The sequence below is a fragment of the Neopsephotus bourkii genome, unplaced genomic scaffold (assembly GCF_033783945.1).
Source record: "Neopsephotus bourkii isolate Nb327-2 ecotype Australia unplaced genomic scaffold, CSIRO-AGI_Nbou_v1 NB_663, whole genome shotgun sequence".
NCBI lineage: Eukaryota > Metazoa > Chordata > Aves > Psittaciformes > Psittacidae > Neopsephotus > Neopsephotus bourkii.
In genome coordinates this window covers 1,439,928-1,462,105 of record NW_026901162.1, presented here as the reverse complement: position 1 = coordinate 1,462,105, position 22,178 = coordinate 1,439,928, and the positions used below count along the sequence as shown (strand labels likewise).

Here is a 22,178-nt window from a genome sequence, read left to right as displayed (position 1 = left end):
TCACTAAAAATTTGTAGCTTTGTCCCCCCAATAGCAGATAAATCCAAGCTCCAGGTGTTGTGGTTTAAGCCCAGCCATAAATCAGAACCACGCAGTCACTCTCTCCCTCCCCCTGTGTCCCCCCCCCCACCAACTCCCAGAGGGATATGAAGGAGAATTGAAAGAATTTTAATTCCCACAGGTTGAGATAAGCACAGTCCAGTAACTAAGGTATAACACAAAACCATTGCTACCACCACCAATAATAATAATGATAAGGGAAATAAAAAGGGAAGAGAATACAACTGCTCACCACCTGCTGACCAAAACCCAGCCTGACTGAGCACTGATCTAACCCTTCCGGGTAACTGCCCCCAGTTTGTATAGTGAGCATGCCGTGCTGTGGTATGGAATACCTCTTTGCCTAGTTTGGGTCAGGTGTCCTGTCTCTGCTTCCTCCTGGCTTCCCTTCCTCCATGGCAGAGCATGAGGCTCAGAAAGTCCTTGGTCAGAGTAAACATTACTGAGCAGCAACTAAAACCATCGGTGTTATCAGCACTGTTCCCAGGCTGAAAGTCAAAAACACAGCACTGCACCGGCTGGCAGCTGCTGGTGAATCCTTGGTGCAAGCAGAAGGTTGTATTTCTAGCCCTTGCACAGCCAGCAGGCCTGACTGTGTAAGCAAGTAAAAATACTGGTATTTTGTTTTCCTCATAGTTCTACTTCAGGAGCTCATGTTGTGAAAGTTGTTACTTTCCATCACCGCCTTCACACAGAACAGGACTTTTTACCAGTCACAGAGAGAGTAAAAGTGTTTAACAACCAACAGATCACTCTGGATCAGTGACGGAGAGGCAAGGTGCTGCTGAACCATGGTGAGAAAGCACATCCCCTCCTCTGGTGTGTCCCGTGGGGCAGGGGAGTATGATTAAACCCACAGCTTTCTTACAAACATTTTATTTTGTTAACTTACCCTTTCGTAGCTAAACAATGCTTCTTTGTATTAAAAACATTTTTTTAAAGACAAAACAGATGGAAGTCATAGCCTTTCTTAATAGTGAAAGGAAGACACAGTTTGTTCTTTGACTTGTTTTACATGTTGTTTATAGCGTATGATGCCCAACTGTTTTGGGTCTGCTTGCAAACACTGTTACAGCAGAACTAGTTATATGTTGAGCAGTCAATCAAGAATCACTGAATTAAAAAACGCCTGTTTGTAATTCAGAAGGCTTCATTAAGTGCAAGTTTTGCTAATTTTATCTTCTTTGGAAAGCCGAAGCAGCAACACAATCCTTAAACCATCACTGTCCTGCACACAGTGAAGCAGCTACAGCACAGGCAGAAGAGGGCTCCCACAGCTGAAGCGACTTTAACAAGTGCTCTGTGGCAGCTGGTGGTCCCTTGTCTGAGAGGAAACCAAAGTCTTCACTGGAGGGTTTCACTGAGCTTTAGAAAAAGCTAACATTTGGTGTGTAATGCTCATTGCTCCAGGGGAAAATGTAAAGAAAGGGACAACTTAAAATTATTGCAACAGTGAGGTATAAAAATGAGTAGAACACCCACTTCTTGCCTGTATCCTTATCTTGGGGTAGAGGTGAGGGCCAGAGGGAATTACTCAGACAGTGACCAGACAGGCTCTATGGTTTCTACCATTAAAAAATCCTAAATACTGACACCATTACAGACAGACTTAGGGGTTATTCAGACATTGTACTAGATGTACTCGCAGTGTTCTCTTGGGTAAGAAGGTCAACTTCTTTCAAGTCCTGCAGTAGCTCAATCTTAGTATCCAGTTTTTTTCTGCTTTCCAGAAGTTCCTGGATTTTTTCCTCTGTTCCTGTTCCAAAAAAGAGAGCATTAAAAGCTTTCATTTGTATGTAACTATTATTAATTAAAAATACGTGTTATATATGCATTAATATTCAAAGGCTTAGTGTAACTGCCTTTCTGCTGTAGTCTAACACCCCCTATGCCTGGTCTCTCCATGAAAAGTTGGACTGTGTCCTGTACACAAGAACTAGCTGAAGTATCGGTATGTCAGAAGAAAACACAAAGCAGGACAGTCACCACTTTGTCACCTGTATGTTGTAAGCTCACTGGCTCATTTTAAGAGCTCTTCTTGGATCAGTTTTGGAATCAACCTTGATGTGTGTTCCCATTTTTGACCTTCAAATTAAAAGTAGGCTGACAGTATCAGAAAAGAAGATTGTGAAGTACAGGAAGAACTGAGCCACTCATGTAGTAGGGAACTGGAGACAGCCAACTTTTATGCACAAGAATCACATGGTTGTGTGTATGTAGGTGCCAATATCAGGAATTTCTCCTGTAAGCTGAGAAAAGGATGAAATAAGTGATGCAGCTGTGACAGAACCAAATGTGATCCATGGCTGCGTCACACAAGAAGTTCTGAGCAGAGATGTGTTAATGCCCTCAGATGATGCACTGGTGGAACTCTGTCTCCAGTAACTGCAACACCCATTGCTCCCGTTTCCAGAAGGGGAATTTAAATGTGAGAACAGGAGGCAGGAGCCTGCCTTTTTCAGTTAAGTCAAAGTGAAACGGCAAACATCACCTTCATGCACTGAACCTCAGCTAATTAAAGCCCATTTCCCTTTTCACAGGGATAAATTAAAGCAGAAGTTAGAAGAAGGCTACTAATTGTCAGAGGGAAACAGAGTAAGAGACTTGACTTGCCTATCTGAAAAACAGTTTTAACCTTGGTGCTTACGACAGCTGAGAGCAGAATCCACAACCCAGAGTTCCCTTCCACACTGGTGGTCCCAAGCAACTGCTCCTGCCCTTGTTTTCCCTTCACTCCGACCACTCCATCAAAACTGCCATCAGGTCCACCTCAGTTCTGCTCAAAGCGTTTAACACCCTGAACTGTGTTCAACACAACTGTGGAGGAGGAAGGGCAATAACCTGCAGATACAGGATGGGTGAGCACCCTGCAGGAGAGGGAGGTCTTTGAGAGCTGTGGAACTGCGACTTGCCTCCCCCTTCAGGTCAGCCAGGCAGCCAGCTCTAGCACTGCTTCTGAAGATTCTGGTACTAGTGGCTTTTTTTCAGTTGTTTAGATAAATGTAGGAAAAAAGTTCCTTGGAATTTTCATTTTCAATGGTCTTTTTATCAAAATGCTCAGACACCCAGCCTCAGTGCCAAACCCCAGGGCAACTGCTGCTGCTCTCACAGCTGCGCTCACGTACCTGAGTGAATATTTGTCAGTATATTTTCAAACAGTCCACAGTCAAAGAGTGACATTACTGTCTCTTCATACTCTAGAGAAAGAGAGAATCTGATTTAGTATTATCAAGTAAAGGTTTACAGAACCCTCACTCTAATGCAGAGCCCTATGTGAGATGTAGCACAAAACAGTAATTACTTACATCATACTGACTGCTCAAGGTTTTAAGATATCTTCCTTCTCATATAATCCATCTTAAGAAAGAAGGATCAATTTGTCAATTCTGGTTTTGTTTTTTTTTTGTAGTTTCCATACAGAGAATAGGAAAGGGGACCTGCCTGTAATTCCCTTTTGGGTTTGCACCACCTGAACAGTCCATGTAAAAATGAGGAACGTGTATACACTTCAGTTATGTTTCATTCAGGACTGCATGTGTAATCAGAGTGCTGCCTCCACCAGCTCCTCCTGACAGACTGTGTAACATGTGGGACAGCACTAGCGCTGGTCAGTGTTAAAACGCAGCCCAGGATGATGCCTCCATTTCATAGCTGGGGTTTCCATCAGAACAGAACACAAAACACCTACAGAGTTCACATGACTATTAAGACACTCTTAACGTGAAGACTGTGAGCCCCTAAACGTGTCCTGGACCTCACTGCTGCTTCCAGCAGCTGCTGTCATATTACACACAAGCTGCTCATGAGGAAGATTTAGCCAGGTAGGACTAATGCTCAGACGTGCATGCACTTTGCATAAATCAGCATTCTTTATCCAATGGTATTATTCATAACTTTGTAAAGCTGGGATGACAACAGGAAAGGAAGGTTTCAAATGTTCTTTTTAGCTGTTGTGGACAGTGTAACACTGGAGTGGACTCCTCCAAGAACAAAGGTCTTCATATAAACTAATACTTAAAAGGATGAAACCCCAAAATACACATTAAGAGTTGGCAATGAAGTTCTGACTAATCATTCAAAGACTTAAAATGTATATACTCAGGGATTTTTCTCTCAAAAGAAAGTGCTGATATTAACAGATAGCTGGTGCCTCTTGTGAAGCTGTAAGAACAACACAGACTTATGACCCAAAGAAAACCTTCCAGTTTCGTCTCAGGACTTCTCTCTAAGTGCCTGGGAGAAGTGGCCTGGCTGAACCTCCCTATGCTTATGCCAATGGGCAAAAGGTGGCTTCAAAAATTCAAGCTGGAAGGCCTTGCTAGAGCATTCTGAATTATGATTTAACACTGTGGAAGTATCCCTGGGAAGGTGACCCAGGGCCTGGCTGGAGTTCTGCTCTGAGAGCAGATTCCCTCCTGGGTCTCCATACCTGTTTCTGAAGTGTTGTCATCCATCAGTTTTTCCTGTGCCAGGTGAAGTGTGTCCAGCATTTCTTCAAATATGTCATCCAGGAGCCCAGCTTGCTTACATTTCCTAAGAAAGTCTATTCGCACTGTTGAAACACAGAAACACTCGTCAGAAGCGATCTCTGTAGTGACTTTTGCTTGCTCCCTCCAGAAACTAGAACTTTGGCTGAAGTCCCCCTCCCAGAAACAACCGTTTTGGCAAATCTCTGGCTCCTCCATTTACCCACTCAGCCTTTTCCAGTGGGAACAAAAATGTGATCAGACAAATGCAAGCATTGCACTGGGGTAAAATTTCCCAAGCACCAGATTTAGCTTTGTTCACCCAAAGCAAGTATCTCCACAGCCCTACCGGCACCATTCCCAAAGCTTCCCACTACCCGCAGTATAGGAAACCAAGTGATTTGTCTTATTTTTTTTTTTTCCTTCCAACACTCAGGACCACCCTGTGGACTGAAAGAGAAAACAATGCAAGAAGTGGATCAGTCTTAGACTTGGTGAGAAAACTGAGGCTACTTCTACTCCAGGTGATCCAGGCATGAAACTCATTTATCACAGCCCACTTTAGAGGCTTGCTTTGTCAGATGTGGACTGTTAGTGAACTAACCACCTATTTTGTCTTCATCTCAAAGCAGCAGGTTAGGGACAGGTTTCGGTAAGATCCATCCAGTAGGCTGTTCAAACGGAAAGTGCTATGGGACAGTTCAGGGAAGTCTGCCAGTCTCTATCAGAATGGTACATTTTACTGGAGACTGTTGTGAGAAAAGAAACGTCATTTCACTTACACCAGATGCGCCACAAGTATTCCAGGATTCTTGACATGTTCCCTGTTCTTTATGAGGGTAATAAAGGTTCAGAACAAAACCTGAGGCAGCACCTACTGTTCCAATACATGCCCATGCACTGAGCACAGCCATGGGAAGGTGAATAATCTCCACTAAAGCCTCCCAAGCAGCAGCATAATCCCAACATGCAATGGAGATACTTTTGCAGCATGGCTGCTATCACCCAGCTCCAAGCTCTGAACTACAATACAGCCCACCACAGTATCTCCCAGTTGTTCTATAAAGCGAGTCGCACCTTTATGCCTGTTGTTTTTCCTTTTTAGTATTTGTAAACTGTTTTCTTCTGCTGTCTCTTGTGTGCTCTGCAAGAAAATCAAAATTACATATTTTTACATCATACTGACATTTACTGCTTTGTTTTTCGTTACCCTGCCTCTACAATTGGCAGGGAGATAAAAAGCAGCCCATATACCCGTGAATGCCGTCAGCTTCTCTGCAAAGCTGGTGATACTCCTCTCCAGACATTGTTTTTAAAAAGGAAAGCAAAAATTGCTTCAAAGCAAAACCTCTTTCAGAAAAGCCCAACACCTGGGACACCACCTGCTAGAATTATTGCATTCGCAAACAGCACAGACATGAGCAAATGCTTACTGCTGCCTCCTGGTGCAAACAATGTTTAGCTCCCTCAACCTATGGAATACCAGCAACCATACCCTGGGCTGCATCAAAAGCAGCATGACCAGCAGGTCAAAAGGTGATTCTTTCCCTCTGCTCTCATGAGACCCCCACCTGCAGTGCTGTGTTCAGCTCTGGGGCCCCCAACATAAGAGGGACATGGACCTGTTGGAGCTGGTCCAGAGGAGTCTATGAAGATGATGAGAGGGCTGGAGCACCTCTCCTACGGAGACAGGCTGAGAGAGTTGCACTTATTCAGCACTGATAAGAGAAGGCTCTGGGGAGATGTTAGAACAGCTTCCAGTGCCTAAAGGGCCTACAAGGTATCTGGAGAGGGACCTCTTAGAAGGTCATGTGGAGTAGGACAAGGGGGAATGGCTTTAAACTGACAAAGGGGAGATTTAGATTACATCTTAGGAAAAAATTCTTCCCTGTGAGGGTGGTGGAGCCCTGGCACAGGTTGCTCAGAGTAGCTGTGGCTGCCCCATCTCTGGCAGTGTTCAAGGCCAGCTTGGACAGGGCTTGGAGCAACCTGGTCTAGTGGAAGGTGTCCCTGCCCATGGCAGGGACATTGGAACTAAATGGTTTTTAAGGTCCCTTCCAACTCAAACCGGTCTGTGATTCTATAATTCACAAAAGGGGAATATTTTTCCTTCTTTTGGACAGGATGCAGTCATTCTCAGTTGTTTCATGTCGTACCGCAGGACTACAAATAATCCTTAAGCTCTGTCACAGAACTCCATCAGTGCAAACATGCATTGCTTATACAATGGTAAACAGTATATCCTGCAGGTATAAATCCTGAAGCCACTAAGGTTCTTATCTGCAGCGTTTGTATTGATTTCTGAGATCGCTAGCACTGGAGAGCAGCAGTGGTGGGCAACTGTGGTTGAGAGCAGCAGTGTGGACAACTGGTGAGATGGATCTGTTATACCACTGGGAATGTATGTGGATTTACAGCTGAGAAATTCTTGGAGACAAATAACCTACCCTCAAGAGAGTACTACATACAAGTTGTGAAGGTTGCCCAAATTCCCTCACACAATCTCCCTTTCACTCTCAAGCCCTGGGAAAGGCATTTTTTCCCCAGGGAAAGCTTGATGCCAATTCCTCAGGAAAGGAGAAAGTCCCTAGGGTCAGCAGAGTTCCCATGCATACTGCTGTGGAGACAGGTCAAACAACAGCCTCTGAAACAACTACCCCTGCAACCAGATAGATGCTCTGCTTCACAGTTCCCAAACCCATAGAGGGCCATCTTCACCAGCAGAGCTGAGCACAGCCTGATGGGCACTGAGAACCTTCTAGCTACCCTGAGCACAGGCTTACAAACCAGTAAGTGTCAGTTCAAAAGGCCAAACGACTCACAAAAAGCAGGTGTTCATGCAGACTGTGCCAAGCTGTAAGCACATCTGAGGGGCACAGTACTTCCCAAGAAAAGGAGACCCCAAAGGGAAGATCTCTCCAGTCACTTCATAACCACAGCCACTGAGCCAGCTTGGTTCAGAGGCTTCTACTGCATTTGCACAAAGTTACCCGAGGGCAGCACTGGCTCTGCCTGAAGCAGCTCCAAATGCAAATGTGTTTGTTTTGACAGAATGACAAAATGAGAACAAGGCAACTGTAAAGGAAAAGTTACTGCTTCTGTGAGGAAGTCTGTCTCTGAGCACGCTGTCAAAATACTTCATTAAAGAAGCCCTTTGCTGTAGCAAAAGCAGGTTCCTGGTTTAGAGGTACTTAAATTCAGACTTACCATTTGCTCCGCCATGGTGGAAGATTTCAGTGTATGTCTTCTCCTCTTATTAGCTGTATCTAGAAATCAAGAAATGACAAAGCAACAAACGTGTCAACCTCAGACTGACGATTTCCCATCATTCAAATTCTCTCTTTCCCCCAAAAGCTACAGAAGTCAGGCACTTCAGGTGGCAAGGCAAGAGTATGCTTCAGCTTCCCCAAGTACCCAACATTTTCAGTGGAATTCACATCATTTCCATGTAAGAAAAATAACAAGCCTGAACCATTAAGAAGAAATGCCAGTACTGTTGTATTAGGTTATCACTTTGTCTTTTAAACTCAGTATAAAGCAAACCCCAGTTTTTAACATATGAGTTTTGATTGTGGCACAGTGAACGCCAGAGCAGCACTACCACTAAGTGGTAAAAACTTCAGGCAAATTTATTAAAGATGACTGTTGTTTTTTTTTTTCCCCCAGTCAACTGCTGTTTAAGTTAATACAGCCTCAAAACTGAGACTACATAAAGAATTAATTTAGGTGTCCCAAAGACATGCAAATGGCGTTAGGTTTCTCATTGATATAATGACCCTCCTAGAAGCCTTGTCAGTTTAATAGTATTTATGCTACAAGGTGTTTTCAATGACGTCGCATGAGAACTCTGCAGAACCATCTGCTTTCACTCTGCCCTTTCCGTCAGCATGCACCAGCCTCTCTCCAACATCTTAGCTGGCAGCTGCTAGTAACAGTTACAGCATCACAAGCAGAGAAAGGTAACTGCAAGGAAGACATGGCAGGAGCAGAGAAAGCCGGAGAAGGAAGGGTTCAACAGCCTACCAAAACTTGAGGGTTTTAAATGCCCCTCTCCCATTTAACTACATCCTTTGGGCAGCACTTAGGTTTTTTTCCTGTTCCTGATTTGTAACAGGAAAAGAGGCATGAGGAGTTGGTACAGGAAGGCTGTTGAAACAGGTTTGGGTTCTAGGTATCAGTGCTGTACATTTGCATTTTTCATGTTCTGAAAGGAAATCCGCCTCTCACTTCATCCAAAATAAAGCTGGACTATTTTGAAGCAGTCTAGGAGATGCTAGTGCAGGCACAGTGTTCCTTGCTGCACAGCATGACATTGTTAACATGTGGCAGGACTCTTCTAATGTTTGCTTTAGGGATGTCTTATAAAACAAGAGCACAGTCAAAAGAGCAGCCCAACTCCTGAAGCCCACAGTGTTCTCCACTCTTCCACCTTTGTCAGCCTTTACTCTAGGCACATCCAACACTCCCAGTTAAGCAGAAGTTGGAGCCTGTTTCCAAGTCCAAATTGCCCCCCATTCTTGCTACAGAGATGCAAGGAAACTTCTCAGCCCCTAAGGCACCCTATCCCCACAGCAGCAGCCCCAACAAGCAAATCCCCACACAGCAACGCCCCAACATTTCAGCACAGGAATGTGTGTCTGAACCAAGAACCAGGAGATGTTCCCTCACCCCATTTTCTCCAAGCTACCAGGGAAAACAAGCCTGGAGAGGCAGCCCTTCTGTACAGCTCCTGCTCCCACACAACCCTCCCCAGAGGAATGGCTGAGCTGCTTCACCCAAGTTGGATCCTGAAAGTCAAAACACTACCAGGAAGGCACAGCGCTCACACAGGAGCCAGGACAGCCACCACCAGCAGAATCCATTTACCCCTCATAGAACAAAAGGTATCCAAATTAAGCGCCTCTGGAAGATCTTCTCTAGATGATCCCTCTTCCAAGTGAACAGCCCATACACTATACACACAGCACTTGCAGACACAAAGACCTTCAACTTCATGAGATTTATGCCTTCCTTCTGAAGGAGCTGGTCTACAGGGCTGGACCTAATGCCCAGATCTCATCTTATACTGGACAGGCAGCAATCCTGGCTCTGTCCAGTAGTCAGGCAGGAGACCAGCCAGGACCCTGGACAGACTCAGCAGAATGACAACCCTAAAACCAAAGGAATCAAATTCATTTTAAAAAGGGAGGGAATGTCAGGCCTCAGAACTACAGATAAATAAAAAGCAAAACTACTGAGTGAAATAAAGCTGCATTTGGTTAGTGAGCCACAGCAGTGTCAGGTGTTAAATGGACTGTATGGCTGGCAAAGCAGCCCCAGACCTGTGACCACAAGTTTAAATGACTATCACCTAACCCACCCCGAGTGGCACCAGGGTGAAGCCAGGCCTTGTCACGATTAGCCAAAGTCTGCTCCATTTCAGTGTGAGCACCCCACTCTTAGCATTGGTGTTCCCAGTTCGACTAAGTTTGTCTTCAAAGTGGAGGCCAAGCTAGGACCATTTGGAACAGGATTGTGTGCTTTAGGTTAACAAAGTCACCACTTCAGCTGGTTAATTCACTGAGATTCTCGACTACCTGTGAATCAGCAAGGACCAGGACTGCCCAATTCAGCTGCATTTCTGCAGCGAAGGGAGCAAGCCTTAAACAGTGGTTGTATAACCCTTTAGTTACACTTAGAAAGCTCTTTGGGATCCTTCAGAATGAAAGGCCCTATTTAAAAAAACTACTGCAGTGAATAGAGAAGATGCAAATGTGAATATTTTAATGTAAATACACATTAAAAATCCCAAGGTGACCTCTCCTGTTGCAGTGCCTCTTTGCTAATCAAGTGCAAGCTTGTGCATCACTCATCAGCGTGACTCTCATGTCTCACATGGATTTCATAAACTGCTTGAGCCTACCTGCCCGCACAAGTCAGAATAATCCAATATAAAGGTGGAACAACATTTGTTTTGTTCAAATAAGTCATTGACTTTAGGATGCAAACTTTTAAAACAAATTAAATCAATGAAGCCATTAAAGAAACTCACCATAGTGATTGGTCCTATTGCCTGGGTCATGTTTTGGGCAGAACACTCTAAAATTTAAGTTTAATTTTAAGAAAAAGAGAAAAAGTATTAATAAATACGTAAACAGAGTCATGCTGACTGATTTTAACAGATATTTTCCCCTCTTTTCATTGAAAGATGCTTAAAAAAGAATGAGCAGGATTTTTGTTCCGCATTGCCCACCTAGGAAAACACCTGCCTTGAAATCCCACACATGCACAAGCTTGTATTTTTACTTTTAGAGCCTCAGTGGACTCCCAGCACTGAAGCTTTGAATCATCAGTTCCATTATCCCACTCTGTGTGGACCTGCTCCATGTTCCAATCCCGAGTCTGCCACAGTGATCGCCACACCAGGTGAAATGTGTCTGAGGTGCTCTTGCTCAAATGCCTTATTAAAATGAGATGGATGTTGTCAAGATGAAATACCACAGTACTGATACTGCTTGATTCTAGCTACTGCAGTTCTGCCCCCTTGCCCTGTCCTGCTCAGGCCAGGTCCAGAACCTCTTTAGATACATCTGCTTCCCAGTCAGCTTGAACTGGTAAGCCCTGCATGACGTACTGGCACTGCCATGCTTGGAGATCTCAATGCCGTTCCCTTTCCCCTGCCTAGGATGTGCTCCCCAGTCCTGAGGCAGTAGGGCACCCTGTTTGAGATCCAGTAGGTTAAAACTGCTCAATCTATTTGTTCCTGAAAGACTTTGGTAATATATGAGATGGGAATGTTTTTTCTGGTTCTAGGAGAGCAAGGTGAACGACTCTGAAGAGGCAAAATGCACCAAATACAGCTAGAAATATTCTTTATCTTCTGAATACAATAATGAACCAGCTTTCAGAATATGCCTTTCTTACAGAAGGATCCCAAATCATTTATTAAGCAAAATTGCTTTGTCAGTAGTGTGATTTAGCTGATCTCTTCATAACAGATGTATTTGCCCAGACTAATGCTCAAGTTCTTGGAAGCAGTTTTTAAAGGAAACTGCATTTACTAGGATATTCCTAATTATTGTCATTTTTCTATTTTAACAAAATAGAAGCAGTGACTTAAGAAACACAGCCTGATTCCTTGAGGAGCCAGTTTTCTGGCATTAAATTCATTCTGGTGCACAAAAAACCCAGATCTATGCATGCCTAACAATTCAGTCACACAGCTGAGTATAGAAAACACCTTATTTACATTGCTGAATTTCCAATATTGCCCTTTGTAGGTTGTTTTTTTCCTTCCACCCTTTAACTTTATTCTTCTCAGTTAAGAACAGTCTTCCTAAGTACAAGAACATCTTTGGAAGGACAGTATGTTTTAGTACTCAGGCCACTTTAATTGGAAGCACATCCCTACTACCATTTCTGCAGGATGGCAGTAAAAACTACAGTTCTTTCCCACCTCTCCTTTTAGTAGCCACTTCTACAGCACTGTATGCCTCCTGGCTTTGATAATCACTGCTGCTCATCACAACAACAGCAACTCAGAATTTAAAACCACCAGCTCTCTTTCTCTTGATGGAATTCTCTCTTTGGATATGTTTTTCATCAGCTCAGAAACCCACCAGACCAAATCATGTATTCAACCACTCCTTTACCAGTTAGTATCTAGACTGTTATCAGTCCCGTTCATTCTCAACTTCATAGGAAGTTCAGTTTTCTTCGGTCTAAGGCATCCTTTCCAAAGCTGCATGACAGCATTTATTCTGCGATCAGAGAAGTTTCCCTCTCCCCAGCTACACTCTTTCATGAGCTTTGCAGGCTCCCAAATACCTTATAAGCATAAACTAACCATATAGTCTTCTCTAAGGCTAGGCTTACAGCTTAGCACAAAGACCTATTTATTTTGGACTGAGAGCCCTAGTGAAGCAGCCAGGAGCACAAGGGACACAAAAAGACCTATCTCCCACTGCTACTGACTGCACTAGTCCACATCCTCCTGAAACAAGTACTGATTAGATGGTCTACCAGATTAGTCTAGGACTAACATGGCCTGTGATCTCTCTTGCCTTGCAGAGTCAGACATTAGGGTTTTGTTTCTTTTACCTCAGACTTTACTATAACTTCAGCTCTTTAAAAAGTCAAAGTCCCAGTTTCTCAACCCCTTCAACTACAGCTTCCAAACAACTTGTTCCATCTAACAGCAACACAGGCAGTCCAAGGGCAGCGGAGACTAGGGCTTGCATGGTCAGGACAAAAAATTTACTCGAGGTCTGATTAGTTGTGCTAATACTAACAATGTATTTGAAACAGAAGAAGGTGTTTGATGGGCATACAAAGTTCTCTATCAGAATTTTCCTAATGTGAACAGACACAGAAGTGCTCTGTGCTCAGAGCACATTTAATGAAGCTTCTGAGCCAACAGAAATTGAGAATTTGAGTGACATTAGTAAAAATCTTGGTCCTTGAAGACTGGCTAGCTAGCCAGTAAGGACTGACTTCCTCAATTTTGGCCTACTGATCATTCAGGTGTGTTGAAGGCTCGAACACTGAACAGATTCCCTCCCACTGCTGTGATGCTTTTCTCTGAAAGGAAAACATTTTCCCTATTGCCTGTGAACAGAGGATCAGGCATCACTTCAAGAGAAGATAAAAATAGTGTTGTTTTAAAAGGAAATATGTTAAGTCTCTCCTCCTGATACCACCGCCAAACCCTTGACAATCATTAGTTAGAAAATACTTGGTTAAATACCGGTAGACTCCATTTACTTCATCGGTTTCTATGGCTGCGTCGTCACAGAGTGCACAGAAGTAGTGGTAGCTTCTGCGACAGGCTCTTTCCTCACAGCCCACAGTGGCTCCTTTCTTGCGGCAGAAGTTGCACACCTAGAACAGGATGAGGTTCCACAGGTAAGCATTGCACACAGCTCCTGACAATCTTGCCACACAAGGCAAATGCTATCCTGTGGGAAAAAAATCAAATCTTTCATTGCAGTCGCCTCTGTGTAACTCGTGCAAGTTCAATCCTGCAACCTCCTATCCTGGTCATTATTTCAACCACCTTTTTGCTATCTTATCTCTATTTCATACTGATGAATTTCTAAACTGATGCAAACGTGAGGGTCCTGGGCAATTTTCCCCCTCCCCTAAATCTTGCCCAAGGTTTTCAGTGCTTTTAGTGTGCTAGTATATTTACGTTTTCTAGGCTAACTTTGCAAGGGAAAGACTTCCACCCAGGATGTAAGAGAGGAGAACAGCTGAAGACAAGGACAGTAAGAAAACCTCATACAAACAGCCTTCCTTCTGCTAAAACCAGAAGGTGTTTCCCCTTACACACATGGATTGTGTAATTTTGTTCAGGCACTGCCTTAGTCCTTTAGAAAATCTCTTAGGAAACTTAGACTAAGGACTTGAAGGCCAGGTATCCAACACAAATTTAATACAAAATTAAGTAGATTTTGCCAAATACAATGTCAAATCAATGTTTCTAACTCTTAAATCTGTAATTTCCCCAACCTTAGTAGAGCAAGTAATACTTTTCTGCATTTTTTTCCCAAACATAAACTGACTAGACAACCTTCAGTACTCTGAGACACGACTAAGTGCAGAGAGAAACTCCTTACCAGCCGCTTTCCTCTCTTGAGTTCTTTCAACACTGATGCCACATCAAACCTTAGATCCAGGTTATCTGGGTTATACTCTTCAGATTCCACAAATCCTGAAGAAAATAACTAAAGACAAAAGACGTTATGTTAAAATTTAATAGAGGGATTCGGTGACCAGTGCAGAAAAGGGAGAAAGGGCACATCTTTTCTTCTTGAGCTTGCCCTAAGACTGATTTTTCTGTTTTAAAAAGGCTTCACCTACACTGAACAAGGTACTTAAACCTTTTACCAGTCAAAAGTAGTTCTTCTGTATATACAGGAGATTTCAAAGGAACTGAAAGCAAGCTAAGAAAAGATAACAAGATGAGGAAGTGAACTTAGCAAAAAGTGTGAATGAAGGAAGTCTGCAAGTCCAGGCTGGACAGAGTAAGGAGAAGCTTGTCACCTGACAGACCTCCACACCCTGAACATCTTGGTGTCTCCCCAGCTGCTCCACCTTACAGCTAGGTGCAGTATTGCTCTGTAATAATATTTTCATACAGTCCAATGCTGACGACAGTTGACTGCATGAGAAACCTAGGAACATTGTATAAAGCCTGGGAGAAGCCCACAGAAAATGTATACATGTATACCTGGGCCACTTTCATTCCCACGTAAGTGCTGAGCCATGACAGTAAGAGAGGAAAGGGAAGTTCTTAGCAACATTTTTCCTAATCATAGAATAAGCTAGGTTTGAAAAAGACCTTTAAGATCATCAAGTCCACCCATTACATGTTATAGATATATATATATATAGCACAGTGCTGAGGCTTTGACTTTAGCCTGACAACAATGCTGATAACACTGATGTTTTTAGTTGCTGCTAAGTAATGTTTACTCTGACCAAGGATTTTTCAGTCTCATGCTCTGCCAGCGAGGAGGTGCACAGGAAGCTGGGAGGAAGCAGAGACAGGACACCTGAACCAAACTAGCCAAAACAGTCACATCACAGCATATTGCACCTGGTATGGCAAATAGGGGAAGTTACCCAAAAGGGCTAGATCGCTGCTTGGGTTGGGCTGGGTATTGGTCAGTGGGTGGTGAGCAGTTGTATTCTCTTCCCTTGTTATTTCCCTTATCATTATTATTATTGGTGGCAGCAGCAGTGGTTTGTGTTATACCTTAGTTATTGGACTGCTCTTATCTCAGCCGTTGGAGTTACATTCTTTCAATTCCCCCCATCCCTCCAGGGCAGGGGCAGGGAAGAAAAGGGGTGGTGAGCGAGCAGACATGTGACTCCGAGTTACCAGCTGGGCTTAAACCATGACAATGCCCCATATATTATAGCATTGTAGAGCCAATTCCAAACGAAATTGAGCTGCCCTTACATCAACAGGCAGGCATAGTCTGCTCAGAAGGTGATAGCTAACCACAAAATCCCAAACAGCACAGAGAAGCCTAAAGCAGAGAAATTGGTACAGCTGGGGGGGAGGAAGGGAAGAGAGGAAGATAGAAAGAAAATGTTTCAATACTGGAGCAACATTATAGCCCTAACTAAACCTGTTTCAAAGAAAACATCCAAGTAACACTGTAAAACAGGTATCAAATGTTCTCAAACATTCTGCTGAAAAAAAAAATACCCAAAGCAAGACAAGGGTAGTAAAAAATGAGGAAAAGCCAGAAAGCAGCAATCACACCTCCTGCACACAGTGACTCCCACAGTAGGAAAAATATGGCATCTGTAACAGATTCTGCACAACAAGAACCAGCGCCACTGAGACCCTGGAATAAAGGGGACGCATACTCGCTGCAAGAAGAATGAATACATTCTAGATCACAGCATGCTTAGTGCTTGACAGCTATTTTTATACAATCAGTTTCTGGTATTTTTATTACTTATTTAAAAAAAGGCACAGACTGGGAAGCTTTTTACCTAGATGTATCAAGTGAAACGAGTATTTTCCTGCAAAGGTGTAAGTGTGGGAAAATCACTTGCAGAGCATGCGGTGGAGGTAGCATGTCACAGTTTAAACCCAACCGGTAACTCAGAACCACAGAGCCGCTCGATCACTCCCCCCACTTCTTCCTCTCCCTGCTCCCAGAGACATGGGGAGGAAAACTGAAAGAATGTAACTCCCACGGGTTGAGATAAGAGCAGCCCAGTAACTAAGGTGTAACACAAATCACTGCTGCTACCACCAATAATACTAATGATAACGGAAATAACAAGGGAAGATAATACAACCACTCACTGCCCACCAACAGATACCCAGCCAAACCCGAGCAGCAACATAGCCCTCCCGGGTAACTGCCTCCAGTTGCTATGCTGGGCATGACATGCTGTGGTATGGAATACCCCTTTGGCTAGTTTGGGTCACATGTCCTGTCTCTGCTTCCTCCCAGCTTCCCCTCCTCCCTGGCAGAGCATGAGGCTCAGAAAGTCCTTGGTCAGACTAAACATTACTGAGCAGCAACTAAAAACATCGGTGTTATCAGCACTGTTCCCAGGCTGAAAGTCAAAAACACAGCTCTGCACCAGCTACTAAGGAGAAAAATGACTGCTACTGCTGAACCCAGGACACAGAGAAAACTGGGGTCTAGCAGAAGTTGCAGTAATATAGAAAACATTTTAGTGTAAAATATAGTTGCCACTTTCAGGACTGCTGGAATGCATGGAATCTGCTCCACCACGGTTCCCTGGGTAACACAACCTACTATCCTATAGGAGCAATGGAGGGTGGAGAGGAGTGGAGACACTGCGGCCAGGCTGTTGTGGTTACAGCAGGACTGGGAACGTGATGGTACCATACGGCTGATAAGCTACATAGCAGCTGCCAAACGGGAAATATTAGAGATGTCTATTGCTGAGCCAGCAACTGCGGCAAAAATCACTCGCCTGAGGTAAATCTTCCTCATTATATCTCATTGTAATACCAAAGCACACTTCCATCCCAAAGTTCCCCACCTCCAAGGTACGATCACCCCTCACTGAGCATGAGCTTTGTATTTTTTATTGGCTGTATCTTTAAGTGAAAAGCATTTTACACCAATCAGTAACTACAGCATGTATGACTGGAGTCACACCTAAACATAAAGAAATCATATAAAAGCAAGTTGAAGATGGAGGAAAAGTCAGGGAAGACTCCAACATAACTGCTGGGATGAGACCATGGGCCAAACCATTCTCCTCATCCATAAGAACACCCACTGGGTAAGTTTTACACTCTATGCGCACTGAACACTTTTATTGGAGATTAGAGCTTGTCTGTGTAATGCTTTAAATCTGTTTTTGCAGTCAGGTATTATCACCTGCAATCCATGAACCTGAATTTGTCAGGATTTGATATTAATAGTGTTATTTTGCAAATTGTCAGTGTTAATCCTTCATGGGAGCCAGCAGTCGCTGGCAGTGGGTCACACATTCAGATGGGCAGACCTGCTGAGGGGTTGCCCTGATGCTGTTGGCGCATTTTCCTCAGCAGGCCAGTGGAATCACCCTCTTATCCAGGAGGACTGGATCAGTGGTGAAGGGTCACTATAATGGGATGCTGACAGACTAGTCGGGCATAAGGGTCTTGGCTTTTCTGGAGCACTGACTGACAGAGCAGACACTAGGGATCGAGAAAATCTCTCCCTTTCTCATGACTTTAAGTAAGCACACAACTTTCTGTGGGCTGAGAAGTGTCTCAAGAAGGCCTATTCCTACCGCTAGACTAGATGTGCGTCTAGAAACACTGACCAGGAACAGACACACATGAAAACATCACAAATCAACATGTCCAGCTGTGCAGCAGTGTGCTCCCTCTCTCCAACATTCCAGCCAAGCCTGTTGCTTTCAATCTAATACAAGCTTGCTGATTTGGATAACCAACCTTTTCACTCAGACACCACTGCAGAGTTAAAAATGGACAAGCAGTGGAAACTTCCACTTTAGTCCTTTTCCATTCCTCTTAGATACCAACCAGCTCAAAGCCACTCACCAGACAATCCTGATGAGCTGCAATATTTCGCTCTTTGGCAATATACATCACAGAACCAGCCTCCCCATCTGAGCAAAATGCACATGTTCTTCTCACCATCTTCTCCATTATGCACAAAACACCTAGAGCAGGAAAACTGGGACAAAACACAAAGCAAACTGAGGCCAAGCAGGACAGAGGACAGCAGAGCTTGCTAGCACTTGTTCTCCAACTGCTCCTTCACCTGCATCCCCTGAACCTTGGTGCTTTGCTCCTCCAGCAACAACTATGAGTAGAAAAGGCAAAGCCTGCTCTTGGGACAGCAGTGGGATGGAAACCAGCCCCCAGGAGCTCCAACAGTTACAAGCAGGAGGAAAATTAGCTTACTTCCTCTTGGAAAGCCACACACAAGTCATAAGGGGTAACAACAATTTTTAAGGTTGTTCAGCAAATACCTGATCCAACAACAGGCCCAAGAATGGGCCAGCAAGTCACACCCTATGTGTTAAACCCTTTTTATTTGGAGGAGGACAATCATTCATAGCAGTGCCTTCCTTAAGATAGTTCTGCTACATGAGAATCTGCAAGTTAACTGAGGAGAGAAAAACAGCTGTTCTCAAATTTCTCCAGTGCCCTCCATGAATTCACAAGGAGGAAACACTAATTCCTTCCTGTCCTCCAGGGAAACAAGTAAACACCAATTCCTTACTGAAAAAAAGGATGTAGCAAAGAAGCGGGGAGAGGTTTGCAAGTAAAAGGGCCGAAGACAGAGTCAGAAACAGAAGATGTTAATATTCTCTCTCAATGAGCACTCACATGAGCCACATAATTTTCTCTGTGCACTGGGATATCCCTCATGGACAACTGTTCTCTTTTCCTGGCCGTATCATAGAATAGTTCGGGCTGAAAAGGACCTTAAGATCATCTACTTCAAACCCCCCTGCCATGTGTGGGGACACCTCACTCTAGACCATGTCACCCAAGGCTCTGTCCAACCTGGACTTTAACACTGCCAGGGATGGAGCATTTATCACTTCTTTGGGCAACCCAAATCTTAATATTTCTTCGCACAGCTTCTCTTTTCTACCAGCAGCTGAAAAATGTTCAGGCCAGCTACTTATTTCACAAAACAGTCTAACTGCTTCTGAATAAGCCTTTACTCCTTCGCCCCTCCCTTCCCCCAGGAGCTGAATGTCACTCAGTAGTAGCAAAAATTTTACTTTACCTGTGGTTCCTGTGCAAGTCCACTGCAGAAATCTTCAACAACTTCCCGCTATTACCAGGTGCGATACTCCAACCTGCCCTTTGCTGGAGATGTCACCTCTGACAGCACAAACTCTTGTAGGATAACATAAGAAAAGTTTTCTTTTACTTTCAAAAAGTAAGAAGACTTTAAGTTAAATTATTCTAGTGAGAGAGGCAGCAAGGCCTAAGCACAAAACAGGCAGGAAATTAAAAGGCAGGAAATTACAAAGTCCAGCAAATCTTTTAACCTTTCTGTGGCTTTTAACAGCCAACCACTATTTTCATTAGTTCCTACCTCCCTTCCATAAATCAGAGAAGGCTCTTTCAAGTAAGAACACTAGAGTAGAAGAGGATTTATTTGGTGGGGGTTGGGTTTGTTTTTCCTTTAACTCTGTCATCGAGAATTTGCTTAATCTTAAAGTTACAGCAAGTGACTTTGCCTCCACACACATCTGTTTTTTTCCCTTGTTCTCCTGTCCCTTGTAAGCAAGGCAGGATAGCAGCCAACTTCCAATATCCATCACAACAGTCTCAGAACATTAAGCACAAAATAAATACCACAGAAATAAACAGAAATGTATAGAAATGTTAGAAATGGAACAGAAAACAAAGAAATAAATTAGAAAGCGGAACAAGCTAGAGTTTGAATGCTCTAGAACTCAGAAGTTGTTCTCTGCAGCAAGCTAATACCTGAGTTTCATGCAGATACATAGGTCCTGCTCAGGCCCAGTCAGAGGATCCAGCTCCAGAGGCTCTGGGAATTTCGTGAGGAAGAGGCTGAAGGTTGAGTCTACTGTCCCTGGTGCTCCCACAGGCTCAGAAGAAATCCTGGTGCTGCAGAACAGAGCATGCTCAGTCAAGGTCAGCCTTGGGGTGGCTCCATCACCTCTGCAGGAATCCTGAGGTGGTGGAAAAAACATTCTTCACTAAGGAAGCAGCCAGCCTTCATGTGCTGCCCTGCTGAGCTCAGTGTCATGTCCCCCACAGGACCACTGCTTTAGCCCTGTCCCTTCCCCAGCTTTCTGCTACAGAGGGAGAGGTTACCAAGAGCTAAATGGGGCAATGGATCCAGCTGGCTGCTCTCAAATGAGGAGGGAGAGCACATGGCTCCAGCTCCAAACTCCACATTTTGCTTAAACAACACCCTTCTTTTGCAGGTCTTAAGTCTGCTCTTGAACGCTATTTGAGGATCTGTCTGAAAAGGTGAGAAATTATTCCTTATTGAGCTCCTCCAGTAATGCTTGTGACAACATACATCTGTTATTCTTTTATTATTTCTCCTACTCTGTTTCAAGTTGAAGAATCTGAAACTATTTAGTTTTCCCTTGTACAGAAGAGGTTCCACCCCTGTCATTCCCAATCTTTCTTTACTCCTGCTACATTCTAAGAGGAAAAAAAAATATCTTCAAAAATGGTGGGCTACCATTTGCAGTATAAAGTCACAATGCATTCTGTATTTTTCAGTTCTCTTCTTAATAGATCTTCATTTTCGATCACAGCTTAGACTGTGTTTCTGAGCACAGAGCTAACACTTTAGCAGTGTAGAGCTCTCTGTGCAGAAATATAGCCTTTCAAATCTCTTTCCTAAGTGGTATTAGACAGTATGGAGGGCACCAGTGTTATGACCGTTGCTCATGCATCATTTTCCACTTGTCAGTGCTGGATTATTACCTGGTATTTTAACAGTCAAATCACTGGCTGTCACAAAGTCCTTCTGCAGCTCTTCAGAGCAGCTTCCGCTTTGACTGACACAGAAGCAGACTATGGGAACCAAAGGAGACTAATTCATATGCAAGAGGCGGAGACCCTTCCGCTACCTCCCACTAACAACCGAGCAAATGAAGCTGCAAAATAGAAGACAGGAGAAGCAGCTGACAGGCAGAACCAGTCACAGCTTCTGGCTGCTTCTCTGGTACTGTGCCATTTCCTAGAAGGAGTTTAGTTTTTGTTTCCAACAGTGACAAAATGGAACAAGAAATGAAACAGAAAGTAAAAAGAGACACAACCATCACTGCCAAGTGTGCAGGGACTGTGCCACTTCCAAATATACCTTGCTAAACATTACCAGTTTGTCTAAGTATTTCTGCTCCGGAAGCAATCCTGAAAGCATTTACGTACGTAATACGTACATTTTACACAGAAGGAAACTAAGGCACAGAATGTCACTTGGCATATCATAGTATGCCTGGAGTAAGGAAAAGAACCCAAGTCCTCCAACTGCCAGTATGCTACTGAAACCCACTGCCCTATCTCGTGCCCTGTTCTGCTCTTCTCTTCGCCCCAGTGTAGTCGAGGATTTGATATACCAGAGTACGGAGAAAGGAAGTCACACACCCCTTACCTTCACTGCATTCTCCATTTGCATTTTGTGGGAACAGAAGCACTGCTGGTCATAACCTACACAAGCCCCCTCCCTGTTCTCCCTAAGTGATCAGCAGCACAAACACACCCAGTTTTGCAAGGCTGCCAGAACTTACTATAGTGTCACTGCAAGACCAAGACAGCCAACAGTCACTAGTGGTCACTCACCGGTCATTCTAGTCCCTTAGCCATTTCCATATATTCTCACCTTAACTGGGAGGGTTGGGGGGTCTTCACCATAACCCCCGGTAAGCACCTCTCAAGTGCTCACCACAACCCCCCGACATCCCCCACTCACACCACAAACTTCATGTCTCACAGTGTTTCAGCTACCAGTGAGGCACAATCAGCCACAGTATAACATGGCTGTGTCTCAAAATGATGTCACAAACTCCTTATTCGTATAACATATTGCGTTCAGATGTTCCTATCACTGATCGCAAACTCCCTTGGCTGGATTCCACATCCTGGAACCTATGCCCTACAGACTTTCCATTCCACCTATAGCATGCTCGTAACAAAACTTCCTG

General features: G+C 44.0%; 1 protein-coding gene across 2 annotated transcripts; it reads right to left on the bottom strand.

Annotated features, from left to right (window-relative positions):
* Window positions 1-920: 920 nt before the first annotated feature.
* Window positions 921-19,383, bottom strand: PHF11 (PHD finger protein 11). Of its 2 annotated transcripts, none has more exons than XM_061353123.1 (10): window positions 19,268-19,380; window positions 18,064-18,199; window positions 14,123-14,230; window positions 13,252-13,385; window positions 10,558-10,604; window positions 7,734-7,792; window positions 5,604-5,670; window positions 4,490-4,612; window positions 3,186-3,257; window positions 921-1,816 (listed from the first exon to the last, which is right to left on the bottom strand). In XM_061353123.1, the coding sequence occupies exons 2-10, from the start codon at window positions 18,169-18,171 to the stop codon at window positions 1,677-1,679; spliced, it is 858 nt and encodes a 285-aa protein (XP_061209107.1). In that variant the 5' UTR covers window positions 18,172-18,199; window positions 19,268-19,380; the 3' UTR covers window positions 921-1,676. The 2 variants fall into 2 exon arrangements, with proteins under 2 accessions (XP_061209107.1, XP_061209108.1); XM_061353124.1 differs by lacking the exon at window positions 921-1,816 and adding an exon at window positions 2,854-2,927 and having other exon boundaries at window positions 19,268-19,383.
* Window positions 19,384-22,178: the final 2,795 nt, after the last annotated feature.